General features: G+C 32.9%; 3 protein-coding genes across 7 annotated transcripts in view; all 3 read right to left on the bottom strand.

Moving 5' to 3' along the window:
- The window catches only part of LOC101901279 (autophagy-related protein 16), a 342937-nt gene that overhangs the window by 26032 nt on the left and 292588 nt on the right, over window positions 1–24317 (bottom strand). The gene's annotated exons all lie outside the window — the stretch shown is intronic.
- LOC101900629 (alcohol dehydrogenase) lies at window positions 6862–8486 on the bottom strand. Of its 2 annotated transcripts, XM_005190926.4 has the most exons (4): window positions 8183–8486; window positions 7799–7920; window positions 7338–7739; window positions 6862–7278 (listed from the first exon to the last, which is right to left on the bottom strand). In XM_005190926.4, the coding sequence occupies exons 2-4, from the start codon at window positions 7889–7891 to the stop codon at window positions 7006–7008; spliced, it is 768 nt and encodes a 255-aa protein (XP_005190983.2). In that variant the 5' UTR covers window positions 7892–7920; window positions 8183–8486; the 3' UTR covers window positions 6862–7005. The 2 variants fall into 2 exon arrangements, with proteins under 2 accessions (XP_005190983.2, XP_058977458.1); XM_059121475.1 differs by lacking the exon at window positions 8183–8486 and having other exon boundaries at window positions 7799–8090.
- Window positions 12563–13691, bottom strand: LOC101900934 (alcohol dehydrogenase). The gene is made up of 3 exons (XM_005190927.4): window positions 13526–13691; window positions 13066–13467; window positions 12563–12999 (listed from the first exon to the last, which is right to left on the bottom strand). The coding sequence occupies exons 1-3, from the start codon at window positions 13616–13618 to the stop codon at window positions 12727–12729; spliced, it is 768 nt and encodes a 255-aa protein (XP_005190984.2). The 5' UTR covers window positions 13619–13691; the 3' UTR covers window positions 12563–12726.

Raw genomic sequence — 24317 nt, 5'->3', positions numbered from 1 at the left:
AATACATTATGGAGTCTACGAAGAATATATAGGAATGTGACAAACGGAATGACAAAGTTAATATACCCTCCTTTTGAAGATAAAAACCATTGGGCGGCATTCAGTGGGTTATGGTAAAGTATAAATTTTGGAAAATAAAACAAAAAAAAAAACGTCGGCCCACTCTTTGTGGTACTTCTTCCACAAAAATTCAAAAATTTTGCGAATAATCATAAAAAATTCATATAAAGATGTATATCTAACTTTGCAGATCGTAAAACTTAATTCAGGAAAAAAAGAGAAATAAATTTAAAGATATTCTTTAACTTCTTCCACTTTTACAACATGTTTTATAGTTTTAAAAAAAGAAAATCATAACGTTAGGTGCCATTCAGTGTGGTTATTCCAACACCTCCCCACAAATGGTCAACATTTTGAATGGTAATAATTTCCTTAAAGTGGAAAGTCAAAGTCTGATTTGGTTTTAATTTCTGGCATTCTAATATTTTTGCATATATTGGAACTAATATGGAATGCTAATGTATCGGTCCTCGCACATACGCATACCAAAATCTTTTACATTGGGCGCCATTTCCCAAAATATATATAGAATAAAAGAAAAATACTTAAAATTCTTGGGCGCCAACTGGTGTTATAGTTATTCCGATAAGTGAAATCTACAATATATTTTACAAAAAAAAAAAAATCATAACGTTGGGCGCCATTTAGTGGAATGTGTTCATTCCTAGTGTAAATGTTGGAAAATTGAATACATTTTCCGGTCCATGCTCTCTGGTATCTCCCTTACAAAAGTTTAAAACTTTTTCAAAAATCATAAAAATCGAATATAAAAGATGATGTAGATCTAACTTTGCACATCGTATTGTTTAGACAAAATTTAGGACAGGATTGAAAGGGGACAATATTGGTTTATTATTGGTTGAATAATATTTTTTTTTCATTTTTTAACATCCTAATATTTGTGTGTATATTGAAGCAAGTGTGAAAATGGAATGTATCTGCCGCAATTATTGACACCTCTCCACAAAATATCAACATTTTCGAGAGATATCATGAATATATATAATATAAAACCAAACTTGGTTCGTACTTAAGTTAAGCTTAGATCAGGATCGATCATGGCAAATAATGGCCCACTGTAACTCGTACCTCCTCCCAAAATGTAAACTCTTAAGAAAGTAAATCTGCTTCCGATTTTCTTCAAATTCTAAACCAAATAGCAAGAGTAAAATAAATAAAAATCGTGTCTTCAAAAATAAGACATTTTTTCGAATTTCTTTTCAAACTTGGCAAATTGCAATACTTGAAGTTGGGATATATAAGTCCAATCTTTTGGTACGTCCCCAAAACGGGAATATCTAAACAACTGTTAATACCCTTTGAAACTTTCTAACTGGTTTAATATTATTCTAAAACTTTGGCAACCTGCTCCCTAAATTGCACACGCAGGAAAAAAACAGAATAAAAAATTAAGAATACAAAGCCGTTATGGTCAACGATTTAGATTTCATTGTAAAACAAAAACAGTACTGAAAAAATCGCAAAAATAAAAAAGGCATCTTAACAACGACAATCCAAGTGGAAAACATTGAAAATCTGGAGCTGGCCATATAGACATTGTTTGCTTTATTTAACTATGGTCTACAATTTTCCATGATTTCAGTTGTTTTTTTCTTCTTTTTCTTTGATTTAGGCACCTTTGGCTGGACAGACAGGCATACCCTAGCAGAGCCAGTAACAAGTGTTGAAGAACCATTTTAGCACGCAACCGAATTAGAGGCGAACACTTTTGGGACAAAGAGGCAGCCGAGGGTATGGGTGCACACATTCACTCCCATTCAATGATGACAATGAAATAACGTTCTTACGTATGTACTCGTATGAACTTGTTGCCGCCAATGTGTGTTTCGGTTTTGCTGCTGTGATCCGTTTGTTCTGGATGAAACTTTGGATATCCATAAATTCCACACCTAATGGGCGTGTTAACCACAAATAAAAGTACAATGCCAGAATCAGTTGTGCATAAACATAAATAACAAATTCGCGAAAAAGAGTATAACAACAACAGCAACAATACTGGGCCAACCGCCGCCACCATCTGGTGTTGGAGATGATGGTGGTGGTGGTGGCAGGTAACGCTAAGAAGCAATTGTAAATAACAAACAAATAATCACCATTGAGAAATTCTTCTTTTCCTGATTGGAGCACATAGCGATTTGGGGAGGTGAGGTGGGGATAGAAGAAGAAGAAGATTCTTTTTTTGTTGCTTCATATAATGAAAATGTGCTGAAAAATGGAAAACAATTGGTGCTGCAATTTTCTGCGCGTTAGATGGATGCGATTCTATTAGATATGTGTCTGTGTTTGTGCGAGTGTGTGCAATAATTCGAATCTTCAATATTTGATTTATGCCCGCTAAATCAATAAAATAGATCAAGTGCCGTAACCACTTTTCTCAGTGGAATTTATGGCATGAAATATATGAGAAAAATTTTTTTAAAAGAAGATTGTTGTTTTAATTTTTGTTGCAGTTGAAAAAAAAAAACGGTAAGAAAAATTGCATTGGGCAATTAGAAAACAATGCATTTGAAATGGCCTATCTTGGATAAATGAACGGTGGGCATGAGGTCAACTTTGTATTGTGCAACTTTCAAAACGCACCAACACCTTTAACACCATTGCCAATAACTATTAATTGTTATTAGGGAATTATAATTAATAAAAGCTAAACTAAAGTCACCGAACAATGAACGATTAGATAGCAACACGATGCAACAGTAAAGGTGAAACAATACTTAATGGAATTTTTCAAACGCTTGCGCCGATAAGTTGATGATGATCTGTCAAAATGTAACCCAGCAAACAAGCTCACTGCAAATCTAATGACTAACCCACTATTTTCACAAGATCTTGTCTCAAAAAATAAGTTGCTATTTCTTGGCCATAAATTCCTACTTATTTGGAGTGACATACCATTGTTCAAATAATGGTAATCCGATTTTTAATGAGTTTTCTTTGTGGGGCGTCTAGCTAATATATGTCAGTAGGGTTTCTACACTCAAAAAAACCAAAATACAACATTTGTAGTAAAATCAATGAGAACCCTCGAAACAAGGGAAATCAATAGCATCATATGTAATCGATGCTACAAAACGCAGTCCCACATCGAAAAGTGTTCCACGCCCAAATCACCTTAAACCAACGATATTTGAAGTTATTCAAAGCTCTCAATAAATATTTATTATGTTGTGTTCCCTTTGTGTATGGTCAAGGCTATATAAAGGTCCTAAGAACTTTGGAGTTTTTCATAATTTAGGCTTGCGAAATTGTAAGAAAATTTTCAGTGAATTCGGAATCAGTAATAACGCCGGAAAATGTACTCATCCGAAATTAAACTCAAGTGTTCTAAAAATAAAACGACAGTTTTTTAACTTCTTTATTGGCTCTTGGTGACTGTTTGGTAAGCAATTATTTCTATGACAGGTCCATAATAAAGATGCTGTTTTGTAAGAATGAGATTTTTTCCTGGGAAAAAACAAAAAAAATTAACTCAAACATTCTATATATATTTTTTCTACTTTTTTCATACCCTCCACCATTCTATGAAGGATATATTAGCTTTTAAATTCCATTTGTAATTCATCGATATATTGATGATAATAGACCCTACATATTCTGGATGAGCGTATAATTCTAAGACGATGATGTCCGTTTGTCTGTTGTAATCACGCTATCTTTCGAACAAATTGAGATAGAAGGCCAACATTTTACATACATGCATAGTTTACCAGCAGGCAGGTTAAGTTTTTCCACGTTTTCGTAACGCTCCCATATAACGGTAGTTCCCGATATTCGGGTTTTCCATGATTTAAGCGACATTATTCACCGGAATTATTTCAAATTTCGATATTCGGTATTTCCATGATTTTAGCGACATTATTCCCCGGAATTATTTCGAATTTCATATTTTAAATTCGTACTAAGTACTACAAAATCGATGATTCGTGGACAAAAAAAAATAAATAAAAAATATTTCAAAAAAAAACCTTAATTTGTCAAGGATGATCCTGAAAAAATATTTTCAAAAAATAGAAAAAAACAAGTTTTGTTTTGAACACCGTCCACCATTTGGAACAAATTTAAAAATTTTCAAAAATTAAAATACTTCTACAATTCTGTTCAAATTTTAAAAATTCCAAATATATCCGTTATATTGGGGTCTATACGACGTGGACCTACATAGGCATTGTTCGTCATAAGCCATTACCATATTCAAATTCGAAACTTTATATAATTGGTGAATAATGTAGCTAATATCATCAAACTATCGTATATAAGGAGGTACCGTTATATCGGAGATGTGCGAAGACCAGGACCTGCATAGACAATTTTCCGTCACAGGCTGTAGTTCCCATAACGAACTATAGATACGTACTTTGAAACAATTCTGGTGAATAATGACGCTAAAATCGTCAAAATATCGAATATTGGGAGGTACCGTTATATGGGGTATATACGAAGACGTGGACCTGCACAGACAATTTTCTGTCTTAGGGTGTAGTATCCATTTCGAATTTTAAATATCAAGTTTGAAATAATTCCGGTGAATAATGTCGCTAATATCATCAAAATACCGAATATCGGGAGGTACTATATGAAAACGTGTACCTAAATGGACCCATTTACGAGCTTAACCTGCCTACTGAAAAAAAAAAAAACATGTGTGCAAAATTTTAGCCATCTATCTCAATTCATTCGAAAGAGAGCGTGATTACAACAGACAGGCAGACAGACTGACATCGCTAATCGGCTTAGAATTTTACGCTGATGAAGAATATATATACTTTGTTGGGTCTGACATGAGGATTTCGAGGAGTTACAAACGGAATGACAAAGTTAATATACCCTCCATAGTATGGTGGAGGGTACAATAAAAAGAATATAAGTTGTTTTTAAAATAACTTCTGGGGAGAATATCCCAGACAAAAAACAAGGGAACTGATGAGAATTGGTGGCTCTTTTCTAAACCTAGGTATTCACTGCCTTACCATCGTCCTCCACTAATAAACAAACGTTGTTTTATAAAAACAACAACAATATGATTAAGCCTGATAATTTTGCAACAACAAAATTTTTAAAAAATATATTATTCTTGAGGGAAGAGTTTTTTTGAAATATAAATTTGAAAAATTACTTAATTTGTCAAATGAGTAAATGAAAAAAATGTCTCGGGAAAATAGTTTTAAAAAAAACTATTTTAAACAGCCGTTGAAGAATAATAATTTAATTTTGTAAGGATAATCCTTCAAATATATTAAAAAAAACTATTCTTGGCACGGAATTCTTAAAAAAAATCTTTGACAAATCACGATTTATTATGTTCAACTTCATGAAAAAACCAGTAAAGAAAGTCTTAAAGTCGGGCGGGGCCGACTTTATGATACCCTACACCACTTTGCTAATTTAGTAGAGTTCCGCATAACAATTAAATGTTTTAATGGGAGAATTCAATCATACACGCCATTATAATTTAAAGTTCAATGGACAAAATATGCCGAAGCATTTGTATCTTTTAAATTCGGACTTGTATTGCCCATTTGGTGCACAATTAATTTGAAATCGGATAAAAATATATATGGGAGCTATATTCAAATCGGAACCGATAAAATCGGTAATGATAAAATTTGGCAAAGATTTTTCTGAGCTGTATTTGATATATTTCCCTGAATATCGTTGTTACGGAGTGCATATTACGGCTGTGGGTAACAAATATAACAAATCGGATGAACAGTATATATGGGAGCTATAGTTATATCTGAACCGATTTCGATCAAATTTGGCATACTTATTTTCAGGTATACTCTGATCGTACGTGCTAAATTCCATACTATTCGGACTGATATTACACGGTTGGTGCACAATAAAAGGCAAATCGGACGAAGATATAAGCAATAAATGCGAACTTTTGTGTCAGACGGACGGACGGACATGCATAAATCGACTCAGAATGTGAGTCTATGCAGATCATCAAAAGGAACTATGGGTCTATCTTGTTTCCTTTTGTCTGTTTCAAACAAATGCACAAAGACATAATAACCTGACCACCTTGTGGTGTTGGGTACAATTAATAAAAATAGATGATTCGTCACCAGAAAAACTTTAAAAAATATTTTAAAAAATCTGTAATTTGACATACAGGGTTGCCAATATTCGACGGACCCATCTGGCAACGCCATAACTTTTGACAGAGATGTCACATCGCTTGATGACATACCGCGTTTGAAGCGTCAGTCCAAGCAGATTTTTACCATGAAACAATACACTCCACGCGAGCGCTCTGAAATAGTTGAAATTTACGGCCCGTCGAATATGGGCAACCCTGTAGATATTCTTGAGAAGGTATTAAAAAATGTTTCTTGGGCCAAGAATTTTTAAATAATAATTAAAAAACCTCTTCATTTTGCAAATGTGGTACTGAAAAAACTTTCCGAATTTAAAAATTATTTTAAAAATCCACAATTCTTGGCAAAAAAAAAATATTTAAAAAATCAGGAAAAATAACGAGATAATTAAAAATTGAACAAATTTTTCACATAATCTTTATATAGAGGCCCAGCCGATTTTTGATGGTCTTGATCACATTTTCCTGTCGTAGAGCCTGTAATTTGGACTTTTAAGATAGTTAAAAATATCGTATTTCGTCCTCGTGATATTGGAGTAGTCCCCATTGCAAGGCATCCCTTATTATGGAATTTTTAGGGTCCTAACTGAATTTTTCATTCAGTAGCTGATAAATGAATGCAGTAATTGTTTTCAACACATTTTGAACACTGTTTCGATTAAACATTCAAAATTATATAATATGGGTAGAAAAGTATTCAATTTATTTACACATAAAACTAATTAAAAAATCATATTCTTACATATATGTACTTAATCAAGTATTACTAAATTATTGTAACCTGCATTATCTACAAATTATCACAAAAACGTTTCCAATTCTATTTAGGGTTCCCAGTACAATTTATGTTCGACTTTGGTCAATTCACATCTGTCACTTATCCACAAAGTACCATTTTGTCCCATTTCCAAAACTTGCACCAAATGTTCACCAGCTTTGGAAGCGGGTTGACTTGGTGCCGAATATAGTTTGTCTGTCAAAGGCTTCGAATATTCAAAGGTGTCACTAATTTTGGGATTTTTGGTCATGGGACTTTCAGTCATGCCTGGACAGACTGCAGTTACTGCAACACCAGTGCGCTCATAATAATAAGGATCCTAGAAACCAGGAAATCATTAACAATTTCAGTACAAATCACACAGATTTAACAACTTACAGCCAGGGAACGTGTAAAACCCACTACACCAAATTTACAAGCACTGTATATAGAAATGGCTCCGCAGGGTTCCAAACCCACAACCGAAGCAATATTCAAAAGAACACCACCTCGTCCCTTTTGAGATTTATCCATATATGGCAGGGCCTCCAGGGTGGTATTTATCAAACCAATTAAGTTGACATTAACTGCAAATTCAACATTGCGATCGGCAACCACACCGGCGCCATTTACCAATACATCAATATATTGTACACTTTTCACTACATAATCGATGGCATTTTTGATGGATTGTTTATCGGTGACATCACATTTTAAGTAGGTTACTTTGGTATTTTTGTTCAGGTTCTGCAGTAATTGTAGGGCACTGGGGTTTTCCATTACATCCAGAAGGAATAAATTCTAAAGAAAAATACTTGGTGAATCATAGCCTTTCAAAAAAGTTCGTAAGGATAACTTACGGCCAGATTACGAGTCATTAATTGTTTACAGGACTCAAAACCAATGCCACCGAAACCGGCAACAAAAACTAGATTTTTACCACTTAGATCCATTTTAATTTACTCGGGGGCTTGTTTCACTTCTAAAAGAAATTGCAATTTGAATAATTTTCCACAAACATCGCAACTTTATATAGCCACCGAAAATGGAAAGCTGGACTTGTGTTTTAATTTCAAATAGATAAGATATGCTGTCTGTTTGACTATATTCTTGAAAGACGGAACTGATAATACTAATTTATAAAGTAATAATAACACCCGTGCTACAAGATTCAAAATCTTTTTCTAATCTCAGTTTTTCGAACATATGTACTCGATTAGTCAGCACTTTTTTAAATTACCTACCGGCAGCCGTTCGTATGCAGTAACTCAATTTAATATGTTGACAAAAAATAGAAAGCAATAAAAGAACCCGATTAAATGCAAGATAATGAACACAAATTTGTGGACATATGTTTGTATGTCTTGAGTTGAAGTGCCTACACCACACAACCAACCGTCCGTCTGATTCTTTCAATTCATTTAGGAAAATTCCGAACAACAGTAATAACAAATAAACCAAACAAATATCAGCTGTTTTCACATTTGGTGGGCTCGCTTTGATGCTGATTGTGCCCCCATATTGAATTTGTTTGTGTATTGAATACAGTCTTCCACACGTCTCACTAGCCAAAAAATGCGAATTATGTCAACTGCGTGTTGCCAATAGAGATATTGTTTTATATCGTCTAGTTGCCAACTATATTTTTGTTAGACGGTATTATCAACTAAATATGTTATGTCAATTTGATGCATTTGAAATAATTGCAGGGTTGTCAGATTTTTTTCTACCGCCATCGCAAAATCAAGTGTCAGAAATCGCGAAAACGAAAATTCTTCTGTTTATGTCAAGAGATATACAGCATTTAATTTTTTATACCCTTTGGCTAGAGAGGATACATATCATTTGAATGAGAAGAGAAAACTAACCAAATGTTTAGGCTGTTGATTCAATTCTGATTCTATTTAAAAAATATATTTCTTAAGTGGTACTGAAACTAATCTAACTTAACCTAATCGCAGCCACACATTTATTCTTATTTATTCCAATATTGAATGGAGAACATTGCAGGGCTGCTTATCACTTCATTCTAGTGATCTTGTGCATCTACTGAGCGCATCGATATCTGTGCGTGTGGGTCATAACCTTTATTATGTGACACATTATCGTATGCGTCAGCGCACAAGATCACCGAATTGTTCACATGTGGTATTTTATGGCGGCTGGGAAATATGTAATTTTTGAATATTGATTGTTTATTGCTAGTTTTTCCCAGCGCCTCAACCGCACTCAAAAGTATGTACAAAGTATTTTGTACACATTTGATACGGCCAAAACGTATCAAAATAAAGATTTTAGACCCTAGATCCGTTTGGACCAAATCCGTTTCAAAAGATTTGGAGTCGCTCTAGCGATGTCTGCACGTATTTCTGGATGGCTGGCTGGTGCGTACGATAACTCTCGAAGGGAGTATCCGATTTGGTTCGAAAGCGATACATCGTAGTATTATTATCAGACTTAGATCTAGATCGGAGATGAGCAATATCCGCCCACACCTTCTGGAACGTCCTCCATAAAGTTAGAAATTTTCAAAAAAAAAAAAAAAAATATTTTACTACACAGAGTGAGAAATGATAATCCGATTTTGCCTAAACTTTGCAAATCCTAAATTTTGCATCAGTGATAGCTGAGGTGAGAATATTTGCAATATAGGACCACTGCATCCTATATATATTCCCCCACAAAGGGATATTTTGAATAATTATAACTCTTATAAAATGTGATATAAGAGTCCGACTGTCTTCAAATTACACACCATCATGATATTTTTATAAACCCAAGGTCTAGTGTGAAGTTGGAATGTATCGGTCCACTCCTTCTGCTACATCCCCTGAAAAGGGTCAAAGTTTTGAATAACCATAAAATACAAAATAAGCATCCGGTTCTATTCACATTTCACACATCCCATTATTTTCACTAATACAAGATCTGCTGTGAAGATAGAATATATCGGTCCACTCCTTCTGATACCTCCCTCACAAAGGTTCAAAATTTAGAATATCTCTTAACTAGAGACCTTAGATGAATATGGAATTAATGATTTCGCATAAAATTTGATATAAATGTTCGATTATCTTCTCATTTTGCCCATACCAATATATTTATCTGTATTAAATAAAGTATGAAAAAGGAATACTTCGGTCGACTATACGTCGTAACTCACGTACATTTTAACATTTTCTAGAAGTAATAATATATTTCATATAAAGTGAAGAAAGTAGTTGATGTATTCTAAACCTGGCACGTCGCAATATTTATATCACAAAAGCTGGCCTGTCCGCGTAGCCGGCTCATAGTCTTTGTCTTAAATGTATATTTTTGTAGCATTATAATTCCCAGAACTGGCTCATATAAGTGGGACAATTTTTATCATAACGTCTAAAATGTCATTACATGATCAAGTACCGGTCAGCCATAAGCTTTTATTTAAGAGTTGGAAACCTAAGCGATATAGAAAATATATAAAAAATATATATCAACTGTATGTAATAGCCCGTGTAAGATCTCAGCTAACTTTTTAGTATTGTAAAGAGCTTAACAATATTTTCCATTCAAATTAGCTGTAATTTAGAATTTACAAAGATTAGAATTTATTTTTCCACCACAAAATTAGTCTTAATACACATTTTTAGCCAAATCGATTAGATAATGTGGACAAGACCATTGAAATACGTAATATCAGGAGGTACTACCCTTAAACAAAATATACCAAATAAGGAAGAAATCAATTGTAAAATGTGGCTAAGATCCGGAAAACTGGAATAAGCGGATACCTTTATATGAGGGTTAAGCCAAAAACTCAAATTACCAACATTTGCCGAAAATAGTTTGAAAAAAATATAAAAAAAATACTTTTAGTCGAGGTATCCCCTTTATGGGAGCTATACCAAAAAACAGACCGTCATGACCCATATTTTGTACAAATGATACTACGTGTGACCCATAGGTCTATCGTAAATTTTGTAAAGTATAGAGCAAAATATGTAAGGCCCTTTTTGTGTGGTTATGGCTATATATAATGGACCCTAAAAAAGTTTGGCCTGGGAAACCAAAACCCTTTTAGGATTTTAATCAACTAACCGAATCCTATCCACGTAGAATTTCCCAACACCCAGATTGACTGTAGCACAATGTTATTACTTTTATTGTGCGCTAATTTCATTTTCTATATTTTACATTTAAAATTCGAGACAGAAAAATTAAAATAAAATAATTATACTTCAATTTGTCAAATTGAAAAAATGTCGTACGATATAAAAATTGTGAAAAATGAAAATAAAATCACAAAAATATTTTTCGTTCACATTTTTATGAGCGTATTTTTACGCGATTTTATTTATTTATTTATTTTTATACCCTCCACCGTACTATGGAGGGTATATTAACTTTGTTATTCCGTTTGTAACTCCTCGAAATACTCATATCAGACCCAACAAAGTATATATATTCTTGATCAGCGTAAAATTCTAAGTCGATTTAGCGATGTCCGTCTGTCTGTCTGTCTGTCCGTCTGTCTGTTGTCCACGTCGTATAGACCCCAATATAACGGCTATATTCGGTATTTTTAAAATTTGAATATAATTTTTTAAGGATTTTATTTTTTAAAAATTTCCAAATTCGTTGCAAATGGTGGAGGGTATTAAAAGTTCGGCCCGGCCGAACTTACTGCTTTTTAACTTGTTTTTTTTTTTTTTTTTTTTTTTGTATTTTATCCTTTTCTGCCAATTGATCATTCCAAAATAGTATGAATTGTTAAAATCAGGTCAGTCGTTCTTGAGGTATATTCAGTTTTGACACCAAATAATTCGGTACTACACTTCAATGTAATCCGCCTGCAAATTGTTTTCTCAAAAAATCGAGTCAATTCAATAAAGTTAATCAGATTGAAAGAAAAACATTCGTACACGATAAAGTATTAAATTTTTTAGTTCAGATCTGACACTTTTCAGAAATGATATAATTCGTATAGTTCCACTTACCCAATAAATAATAAAATCTATATATAACAGTTTTGTCGATTGTCTCTTTATACTATTCAAAAAAGTCTACATATCATATTAGAATAAAAAAAAACTGTATTTACATTCGAAAATTCTAAGTCCAAATGAAAAAAAATATTGCAAAATAAAACATTACAATTGTACATTCCAAAAGTCAAAATCAAAAATTTCAAATATAACATTTCTACGCGATGTTTTTTTATGGCAATGCATAAAATTAGGATTTTATTTAATTCAAGTAAAAATTCAAGCAAATACGATACAGGGATATGAGGATGCAAAAAAGTAATAACCCTTGTGATCATACCATACCAAGGACGGTCATTCAACAATTCTTGAAAAAATATTAGACATTTAAATTAATCCTTATACTACGAAATATCGGGCTCGATAGGAGAAGGCGTGTAGATTTTCTATGATGATGGAAATTTTCAATTAGCTAAGGCAGTGGTTTTTCGGTATAAAAAATTATCCAATTTCCCCAATTGTCTTCTAATTTGGAATTGCTAATATATGGTGATAAAAATAATATCAAAAAATATATTTATTATCAATTAACCTAACAAACATTTGGAGTATCTTAAAGACTTATTTTAACGCCGTTTCTAATATAAATGCTTGGAGTACTTGATCAAGTTCGAAAAAATATATTTTAATTAAAAAATATAGGATTTATTTACATATAGAATCATATAACAAAACTCATTCTTTCACACATACGCTTATATAAAATTTAAACGCTTGCACAGATTTCTATCATACACAAGCAATCACTCGACGAAAGTTTTTTAAGGTTCCCAGAACAATTTGTGCTCGACTTTCTTGATGGCAAATCTATCAGTGATCCACAAGGTGTCATTTTGGGCCATTTCCAAGACTTGGACCAAATGCTCGCCAGCCTTTGCAGCGGGTTGACGTGGTGCAGAAAAGATTTTGTCCGTCAATGGTTTTGAATATTCAAAGGTATCACTAATTTTGGGATTGGCTGTCATGGGGCTTTCAGTCAAGCCGGGACATAGACCAGTTATGACTACACCGCTGCGATTGTAATAAAAGGGATCCTGGGAACGAAGGATTCATGTTGTGTTAAAATTGTATATCATATTCAGAAAAATTTCACAACTTACAGCCAGGGAACGTGTAAAGCCCACAACACCGAATTTCGATGCACTATACACGGCAATGGGGGGACAGGGTTCCAAACCCAAAACCGATGCAATATTTAAAATGACACCACCTCGTCCTTTCTGGGATTTATCCATGTAGGGCATAGCCTCAAGGGTGGTGTTAATTAAACCAATTAAATTTACATTAATTGTGAATTCAACATTACGGTCGGCAATAACACCGGCACCGTTCACCAATACATCAATATATTGCACCGATTTCACCACATGCCCAATGGCATTTTTGATGGAATTCTTATCGGTCACATCACACTTGATGAAGGTGACTTTGGTCTTTTTATTCATGTCCTGAAGGTGTTGCAGGGCTTGGGGATTTTCCATTACATCCAGAAGGAATAAATTCTAAACAAAAGGACATTGCATTAATTGCATTCGGTGTAATTTCCAAAGGACAACTTACGGCCACATTGCGGGACATTAATTGTTTGCAGGCTTCGAAGCCAATACCACCGAAACCGGCGACGAAAACAACATTTTTACCACTTAGATTCATTTTGTTAATATTTTTCCGAGAGCTTGCAACTGTTCGCAGGGAAAATTAAATTTAAACGATTTTCCACACTACTCACAACTTTATATAGCCGGCGCTGATCGAAAGCTGGCCTTGCGTTTAATTTAAAGGCAAATGTCAAATAGATAAGACATGATGCTTGTTTGTTTATTTGATCATTAGATTCTGTTCCAGAGAGAAAAGTGACATCCGACTGATAGTCTCCCCAGATTATTTAAAATCTTTCTCAAATCATAGTTGCTGTTGTTGTTGTTCACTTCAGTTTTTCGTGCATTGGTACTTGTTGGTGCATTATTTGTTGTTATTATTTGTCATATTATATCAGTATATTTAAATTTACCTTTCGTACACATTTACCTTACCGGTAGCTATCAAAATATTTGTATGCAACAAATATTCTTTTGAAAAATTAAAATTGAAAAAAAAAAGAACGTGAATACATATATAAGATAAGCATATATAAACGTTCTAATAATTCTCAAATGTCTTCTCATAGACGTCCAGAAGTTATTCTCATAGAGGACCAGCAGTTCTTCTCATAGAAGACCAGAAGGTCTTCTCATAGTAAACCGGAAGGTCTTCTCATAGTAACCCTGAAGGTCTTTTCATAGTAGACCAGAAGGTCTCCTAATAGAAGACGAGAAGATCTTCTCGTTGTAGATCAGAGTGTTTTCTCATAGAAGACAAGAAGGTCTTCTTACAGAAGACCAGAAAGTCTTCTCGACCAAAAGGGCTTCTCATAGACCACCAAAAGTTCTCATAGAAGACCAGATGGTTTTTTCATAGAGAAAAGATAAACCGGTCTACTCATATAAAAGCAAGACCAACCGGCCAACATTGAAGGCTAGAAGGCGTTCTCACAAAAGACCAGAAGGTATTCTTCTAGAATACCAGAAGGTCTTCCACTAGATGACTAGAAAGTATTCTCGTAGAAGACCAAGGTATACTTACATAAATTTGGAGCATATACATATCAACTTATAGAAGACTAACCGGAGTACTGAATGAAAACCAAGATCAACAGGACTTCTAACAGAAGACCAGAAAAAAAACAAAGGTCTTCTCCAGAAGATCTTCTCTTGGACATACATATCAACTTATATTAGACTAACCGGGCTTCTTATAGAGTACCAAGACCAAAAGGTCTTATCATTGAAAGTCAGAAGAACAGAATGTCTTCCGATAGAAGTCCAGAAGGTCTTCAGGTGGTTTTATTACTGAAGGTCAGGAGATCTTCTCATAGAAGACTCGATGGTATTTTCATTCGAGAATCGAAATTCTTCTTATAGAAGGCTCTATGGTCTTCTCATAGAAGACTATGGTGTTCCCATCAAACACGCGATGGTGTGTTTTTGCAGATTTTTTTAATTGATTCAGAATTAACAAGGACTGCTTTCAGCATGTGCTAATAGAAATTTCGCCAAGCTCTTATTTTTTTTTTTTTTTTTGAAATTTGAAATTTTTACCTTGATTACGGGAAACTATTTACATATATTTTCTTGGAAGACGGACCCAAAAAATCCGGGGTTCAAGACCCGACATAGACCCGGATCCACTTACCCAATAAAGACAATATATATATCTCTTATGAAAATACCTATCCAACAAGTGGTCACTTGATGGGGTTATTTAAAGCGTTTCGGAAGTTATAGTCAAATTATCGACCAGATCTATTATCAACACTCTTACCGTTCTAAAATGATAAAATTTGTGCTAATAATTTTAGTTTTTTAAATTTAACAGTTGTTGTAAGTAGCCGGCCTTCGGTGTGACCACTTGTTGGATAGGTATATGTATAAACCTATGCTGCCTATGTTGCTGTTATTATTTTCATGGCAAATGTCAAATACAAAATGGTCAAAAATATCAACGTCGACTAAAAAATACAATGTCGTCGTGTCTTTTTACGGCGACAGAAATTCTCTAAAAACGACTTCACGTCGACTGTTGTATCCACAATGATAATAGCAGTCATTCATCGCTATCGACAGAAAACGGCAACCTTAATAACGTTACTGTCGTCTGGACATCATTTTGCGACGACGACAACGGCAATAGGGCCGAATACTTCCCTCCTTTATGTGTAGGGTGTTAGGTGTTCGCCAACGTCCATTTTAATACTCTTTCCAATTAAAAATTTACTTAGCAAAAAAAATTACTAACGCCTGTTTGGACTTTCAATTGATAAAATTTGTTTATACCTACAATCGAATTTGCAAGTCTATTATTAGAAAAGAATCTGATATGGCACTTGATGCAATTCAACAAAAAGTGATCCGAATACTGAATGTGTGCAGTAATAACTGGCTGTGGAATTCACAGGAATTACTACGTAAACAAATTATATTAATTAATCAATCAATCAAATGCCTACACATAAACAATGGAATAATTGAAAGTGTTAAGTTTTGCAATAGATTTACACAGTTGTTTTCATTTAAAAATGGATGCGCGTCAAGCTATCCGACACATTATCGTGTAGGAATTGTTTATTTAAAAAAACACAAAAACAAATTATAAACAATATAATTGAAAAATTTAATAATAACAATGCCGTATTCTGCATGTTGTTTATCAGTGATCAGATGTTCAGAGATCATTCACATAAGTAGTTTAGCTGTCGATTAAAAAAATAGTCATTAAATTTGAACGATCCATCTTTATTAGATTGATAACGTTTAAAATACGTGTCCATATGCTATGAATTTGTATTATAACAGTGTTTTTGTTTTGGATCTTGTTAATCAAGAAAAAAATTAGATTATGCCGTAGAATGATTGAAAGCGACAACTAATCAGATCTTTTGTTTTATTATGACCTCAGCTTTTTGACAATAGAGAGTGTGTATCATTTCATAAAGCAAAAATGTGTCTGCATCGAAATAATGGTTCTAGACACTATGTCTCTCCTTCTCTCAAAGATATTATACTATTTTGAGCCAACTTCCGCATAAAATATTAAAAAATATAGGTCGCACATAATATTTTACATATGTTTTTTTTATTGTTTTTACTTCACAAATATTAAACATTTCAAAATATTGTAGAGTAATACCACATTTAGTTCCGCAGTAAAGTGGAAACCACATTGAAACACTCTTTGAATACCGCCTCTTAAAATATTAAAATTACAGATATTAATATAAACTAAATTTCAAATATAAAAAAATCTATCTATATTGGTTACCTCATTTACTTTATATGAGATATGTGATAATTTTTTAAGAACCAGTGAAGTAAAATATTTATGTCCAATTTTATGCGGAAATCTTAAATTCCGTATTCATCTCAGGTTTCTGGTTGAGTGAAATATTTAGATATAGCAAGCTGTAAAGAATCGCTGACATGTTTCGCAAATTATGACAGATAAAAGTATTGAAAATTGCGACCCTTTGTGAGTAACCAGAAGGGGTTCATAGATATATATCATCTACACAACATATCTTGTGTTTGCAAAAATTGAAGCTTTGTTTTTCAAAATCGTGAACCCTATGTTGGGGAGGTACCAGAAGAAATGATCCGATCTATACCATTGTTATAACACAAATTGTTTTGATGGGAATATTTAGATGGAATGGAATCATATGTTAATTTTGCGTTTTATGAGTTTCATGGATATTCAAAATTTTGACCCTTTGTAGGGAAGGTACCAGAAGTAGTGGACCGAGAATGAGAATCCGATTATTGTCAAAACTGGCACGTTCCAATATCATCAGAAGACCAGGTGTGAAAATGGAATATGTTGGGCCACTTTTTCGCGTACCTTCCTCACAACGGGTCCAAATTTTAAATAAGTATATATTATCTTCAAATTTCTACACATTTTTTTCATCATTTTTTGTTAAGAATTTCAATTTTTTAGAGTTTTAATAGGAGTTTTAAGACCTTCACATCTATAAACCAATCAAGAGTTGTTTTTTTTAAATATTTGTAAAAAACTTCTTTGGTGAGAGTCGTACCATTTCTATAACCATTTTTCAAGAAATTCTGGTCTCTAAATAAACTATGGAATATTTTATTAAGCACAAAATTGGCGATTTAATCGATTTAAAAGGTATTCCCAGACATAAATCCTGATTTTTTCTACATTCTTTAATTGAAAATACCCGAAAAAATCGGAGATTTTTAGGTCTATTTTATTTAAATCCTGCAAAAATTGCTATGTTTTAAGAATATTTTTCAAAGAAATTATGGTGGAAAATAATTATGGACTTTTTCAGGAGGCATTTACAAAATCCTGCAAAACGTGAATTAAAAAAACTTTCCTATTGAAAATGTTGTATATTAAAAAAAAACATTTTTGAGCTTTCCTGCAAAATTGCCTTATTGATAGACTTCCTTATAAAATATGTGTGAGTCATCCTAGACAAAATTGTGGATTCGTAAGAAATATCTCTAAAAATTGGTGAAAAAGGCATTTTTTTAATAACGTGGATATTTCAAAAATATATTTTACAAGGTCTTTCCAGAGGACAAAAAAAAATTACTTAAAAAACCTCCCTGAAAAGAAATTGTAAATGTTCAAAATATTTTTTAAAAAGCCCTTTTATACCCTCCACCATACTATGGAGGGTATATTAATTTTGTCATTCCGTTTGTAACTCCTCGAAATACTCATGTCAGACCCAACAAGGTATATATATTCTTGATCAGCGTCTGTGTGTCTGTCTGTTGTAATCACGCTATCTTTCGAACAAATTGAGATAGAAGGCTAAAATTTTGCACACATGCATATTTTGTCAGTATGCAGGTTAAGTTCGTAAATGGGCCATGTAGGTCCAAGTTATCATATAGCCCCCATATAACGGTACCTCCCGATATTCGGTATTTTGATGATTTTAGCGACATTATTCACCGGAATTGTTTCAAATTTGGCATTTGAAGTTCTTAAGGGATACTACAGCGTAAGACAGAAAATTATCTGTGCAGGTCTTCGTGTAGCCCCCATATAACGGTACCCCCCGATATTCGGTATTTTGATGATTTTAGCGACATTATTTATCGGAATTGTTCCAAATTTGGTATTTGAAGTTCGTAATAGATACTGCAGCATAAAACAGAAAATGGGCCATGTAGGTCCACGTCTTCATATAGCCCCCATATACCGTAACCCCCAATATTCGGCATTTTGATGATTTTAGCGACACTATTTACCGGGATTGTTTCAAATTTCGCATGTGAAGTTCGTAATGGATATTTCAGCCCATGCTAGAAAATTGTCTGTGCAGGTCAACGTCTACGTATAGCCCCCATATAACGGTACCCCTCATATTCGGAATTTTGATGATTTTAGCTACATTATAAACAGATTTTTCTTCAAGTTTCGCATGTAAATATTGTAATAACTTATGGAAAAAGTTGCCTATACAGGTCCACGTCGTCGTATAAGCATTCGGTATTTTTAAGGTTTTAACAGAATTCTTAACGGATTTTATTTGTTTTTTTTTTTTTGTTTTTTTGGAAATTGCCAAATTTGTACCAAATGGTGGAGGGTATTAAAAGTTCGGCTCGGCCGAACTTACAGCTTTTTTACTTGTTTACAAATGTTTTTTAATAAATCCTTTCTGGGAAACAGATTAAAGAATATTAAAAAAATCTTCCAGGAAAAAAAATAAATTAATTTTTTTATTTGGTATAAAAGGATATTAAAGTACTTTCTCCTAAAAATCTGTATTTGAAGCTACCGGACAAAATCGCGAAGGTAATTGTGTATTTTAACATAATGTAAAGAAATTTTAGCAAAACTGTTGTGAGCTTTCCTACAAATTACCTTTTTCAAGGACTTCCTTGTAAAATTTGTGTGACCCATCCGAGACTAAACTGTGGATTCTTTAGAAATATTTGTAAACAAATGAGGAAAAATTTATATTTTAAAATGCGGTTACATCAAAAATATATTTTACAGGGTCTTCCCAGAGGAGAAATTGTGGATTCTTTTAAGAAACTTTATTACTATTTCAAATATTTCCTATATCTTATTTTAAAATTTCTAGAAAAAATAGTGTATTTAATGTGTTTAGGATTAATTTTCAAAACATTTTTTAAAAAGCCTTTTTTAGAAAATGTGCTTTTTAAAATGTTTTTTATACATTCTTACTGGAAAACAGATTGCAGAACATTTAAAAAAATCTTCCCGGAAAAATAAATGAATTTTTTATTTAGTACTTCCGCCTGAATTTTTGTGTTTGAAACTATCTGACAAAAATCGCTAAGGCAATTGTACTTAAACCCTTTTCAAAAACAATCTTACAAAAAATAATGACACAAATTTTGTTATCAAGAGGCAAAACATATCAAAATGATGTTAAGTTAATTTCAAAATTGATAAAATGTGAAAGTACTGTAATATGTGGGTTAGCCTATATAAAGTATTTTTTTACAGGAATTAATCTACCCACAAAGAACCTTAAATATCAAATTAGAGGGAACCAAACCGAAAAGAGTCAAATATTAAGTAACATGTGATTTGGTTGGAATTCGGGTCCAAGGCCTCTATGAGACTATGCCAACAAGTAAAGCTATAGTTAAACTATATTGTATAGAAGTGAAACTACCTATTGAGTACCCGGAATGACAAATTACAGTGAATTAGGCTGGAAATTAGGACCCAAGCCTCCAAAATATAGATAATCAGGAGCTAATAAGCCGAAACATTCCATTTTGAATACCAAACATCCTATACGAACTAGTCTTTAATAGTTCGTAATATTAACAGTCGGGCAGGAAGAGTAAGGTGTGGCACATGATTTCGTGTATTAGCGTTTAAAAAGCTAACTTGTTTTGTTTACATTACTTTGTTATTGATTTTGGGACTATCTTCCTTACTTCATCAGAGAGGCTGTAAGATCTGTGAACAATACCTAAAATATTTTTGAAAAACATCATAATTCTTAATTCTAAATCTAATAACTCTCAAAAATCAATTTCAATACAGAAATATTCGAATCTAGTTATGGTCTGTGTAAAATATAGACAACTTTCTATTAAAGACAGGGGAAATGTTAAAAGGGTAAAGTAGTCTAATTCCAAGACATTTATGATATCCAAATACATTGTTCTATAAAACATTCAAGCTACTACAATTGACCTACCTAAAACAAAGAGAGCGGATCTATCAAAAACAAAAAATTAATTGTTTCTGAATATAATCTATCTAATTGAAAATAAAATGCTAATTGATTTTTAATTAACACCTTCGTATGCTGCTAATGTATGGTTCGCACCGCACAATAAATTGAGCGATCATATTTTTCGAACACTTAAATCTGAACAGCCCAAATACCTCACATGTATATATGTATTGACCAAGCAAACATTTGTGTTCTTGATATTTTATATTTTTTGGGCGTTCAGTCTGTTAAAGAACCCATTCGATTTCGTTGTCGTCATTAACATGTGAACGTGCCAAAAATTAACAACATTTGTTTGTTCCCCACCCCATTTGTTTTTAGTGGTATTGTACTTAGGCATTTATATTTCAGCGAAAACGATTGAAGACGTTGCCTTCATCAACAGCCAACCAGTCAGCCAGCCACTCGGAACAATGTCTGCCAAAATTGACCTACATTTTGGTGTTTAAGAATATTTTTTGACTCAGTGATTTAAAAGACATTAACAAAGAAAAATATTTGTTTAACATTGTTTTAAACATGGATTTGCTTTTGTTTTCTAATTTTTGGTGATCTAAATGTTGGGAGTGTGTGTTGCTAATGGACAATTGGTGGTGAATAAAAAAACGTTTATGAAAGTTAAAAATATATATATATATTTAATTGAAAGAAAGTTTGTGTGGCTTTAGGGAAAAAGCCTAATTGTGATTACATTTTACTTTTACTCGTATGTCAGCTCGAAATCTTTATAATTGTAAAATTAATAAAAAACAAGTAAGCAAAGGCTATAGTCGCGCGAGGCCGACCATGTGATACCCTACAACACTAAAATATGTTAGAAGCCCCCTTATATCCAGATCGATTTTGGAAGATTTCGCTTTTGAAATTATGTCAAGAGACATTTGCCCAATATTTAACCACTCGGTCATACTGTTAGTTGTTGTGGTCCATTTTCCATCCAAAATGTTAGAATCCTTCCCGGTCCTTAACTCTCTTGTCAGGCGTGTTGATTGGCTTCATATGTGTGATCAGGAATTTTTTTCTGTTTTTGGTTCATTTGAACCCCTAAATATTTTGCGATCATCTCCAAAAGCAAGAGGCCCCTCTGTATCTCTAAATTTAGACTCATCTCTATGTTTTGCTTGTCTACGATATTTTGCTATATTTGTCAACGAAATCAGCATAAAAAGCCAGAACTTCGCCTTTTGTGTATTTCATTCTATTTCCATTCTACTCGCTGTCCTAAACTCTAACTTCGTGCGAGATTTCATGTCCTTTGGTTTCTATTTGTGACCTTTATAACGGCTGCAAAATCAAGAACATTTTTAGTTGTTGGTCCATTTCAACCCCCAAATATATTGCGGACATCTATAAAACCAATAGGCCTAGCCCTTTTGAGCCTAACGCTGCACTTATGAAAATTTTGGTGAGGATTGGACGATAATTCCAATCTGTATATAATAACCCCAACCTGTGTTGTAAGGTGAAAAATATTACAAAATATACACTTCAATATTATAAGTCAAATTGAAAAAATCGCATGCGATAAAAAATATGTCACAAATTACTACAAAATCCATATTAACATCATTATTGGCATATTTTTATGCGATTTTTTTTTAGATTTTATACCAAGAGGGCATTCTGAATTGACAAAAAAAATCGATCCAGCGATTCTTAAGATATAAGCATTATAGCTAACATCCCCTTCCTTTGTATATACACATTGTATATATTTCACTATATATATCCGATATATTTTTTATAAATAATAAGATTTTTTCGAGCTTTAGGCCATTTTCGGATTTATTTTATTGATTACAATAATATGTTCCCAATATTTCGCAATTATCAAATTGCATCTTCAGGGGCAATCTATTTTAGAAAACATAATTATTAGTATCACAGCATTTTGTTATGGGCACAATTATTTTCCAAAAAAGAGATTTCTTACATTTACATAAAATTGTCAGATTTACTTATATCCGATATATTACCTATCGGCATCGACGTAACGGTCAGAATTGACCTGTTCGTCTGTTGTGATTTCGTCAGGATTAAAAATATTCGCGGTTTAATGAAAAAATTGACTTTTATTTATCACAAATGTTATGGTCTATTTCACCCAATAAATATTACCCGATGACCATCAAAATTGGAAGACTTCTAGCCACCCCTAAGCTCTAGCCCATTGCTAACTTCCGTCCACAATTGCGACCTGTAGAGCAACTGCAAAATCTGGACATTTTTCAGTTTTTGTTCCATTTCAACCCCTAAATATTATGCGATCATCAATAGGGTTCTATTTTGATCATAACCCCACCTACATTTTCAACTTCGTGAGGATCGGACTATAATTGCGACCTGTAGAGTGATTACAAAATAACATGGAAACGGACAGACAGACGGGCGAGATAGGAAGATCCATATATACTTTTCTTATGTGGGAAATCAATATTTTTGGCCCAATCAAACTTATAATACCCCCAACACATAGTGTTGTAGGGTATAATAACCAAAATCGAATTTGTTATAAATTTATCTCAAATTAGAAAAAAAAAAATGATTTTCACTCACAAGAATATATCGAATACATGCAGCCAGCAACTTACCTGTAAAAAAAACAAACACAAAGAATAATACATTATTTATTGAAATGAGACAAGAAATAAATTACAAGTTTTCTATATCGAACATTTTAATACTAAGACAATACATTCCGCTTGATTAGGGTTATGTGTGTCGGTGGTTTATAGTTACATTTGTATGTGTATGCGTTTTGTAAAACATAATAAATCTGTCTCAAATGTCATCTAAAATTCAAAGACAAACATTAATTCACTAATAAAAGTCATTTCTTCAGGTTGTCTGAGAAAGTTGGGGATATTGAAAACAAAAGGGTGCATTATTAATTAATTGAATGAAATGACCCCAAGCTAAGCCTTAATTTCCTAAAGAATCAAATGGGTTTGGAAAATAAAAAAAGAACAAAAACACCCACGGACGATTAGAAAAAGTCATATAAAGACCGTTTCCGTTTCAAATTAAGATTTATAAGTGGCAACACAAAAAAGACGATAAAAGATCTAGATGAATTCAGATGGGGTTTTGTATTTTTTCCTAATTACAACAAAGTCCATATTGAAAGGCATTGTAAAGTATGGTGATTAATATTTTGATGTGACAATGCACCCATACCCAAGAGGTAAAGAATATGGATTGGAAAAATGTTTCCAAGCTCAATGTAGCTTATAGATCATTAAGATGAATTGTTTATTAAAGTTCATTCGAGAGACTTTTTCCAACTTTCATCACTTAAATGTACTTTCGTCATTCACTTCAGATATACATTCACTAAAAAAAAAATTTTACATTTTTTGGGGAGATTATTATAATTTTTTTTTTTTTTTTTTTGGCCAAAAGTCAGAAACACCTCCAAATAATGATTGTAGACCTATCCTATGCCATACGTCTGCTTACAGGTTGAGATTAAATTTCTAAGCCACTCGTCCGGCAGCTGTTAAAATGATTCCAGCGTCATCTCATTATATTGTTTACAAGCTGAATAAATCT

This window comes from Musca domestica, unplaced genomic scaffold (genome assembly GCF_030504385.1).
Source record: "Musca domestica strain aabys unplaced genomic scaffold, Musca_domestica.polishedcontigs.V.1.1 1, whole genome shotgun sequence".
NCBI lineage: Eukaryota > Metazoa > Arthropoda > Insecta > Diptera > Muscidae > Musca > Musca domestica.
This window is presented reverse-complemented; position numbering and strand designations above follow the sequence as displayed.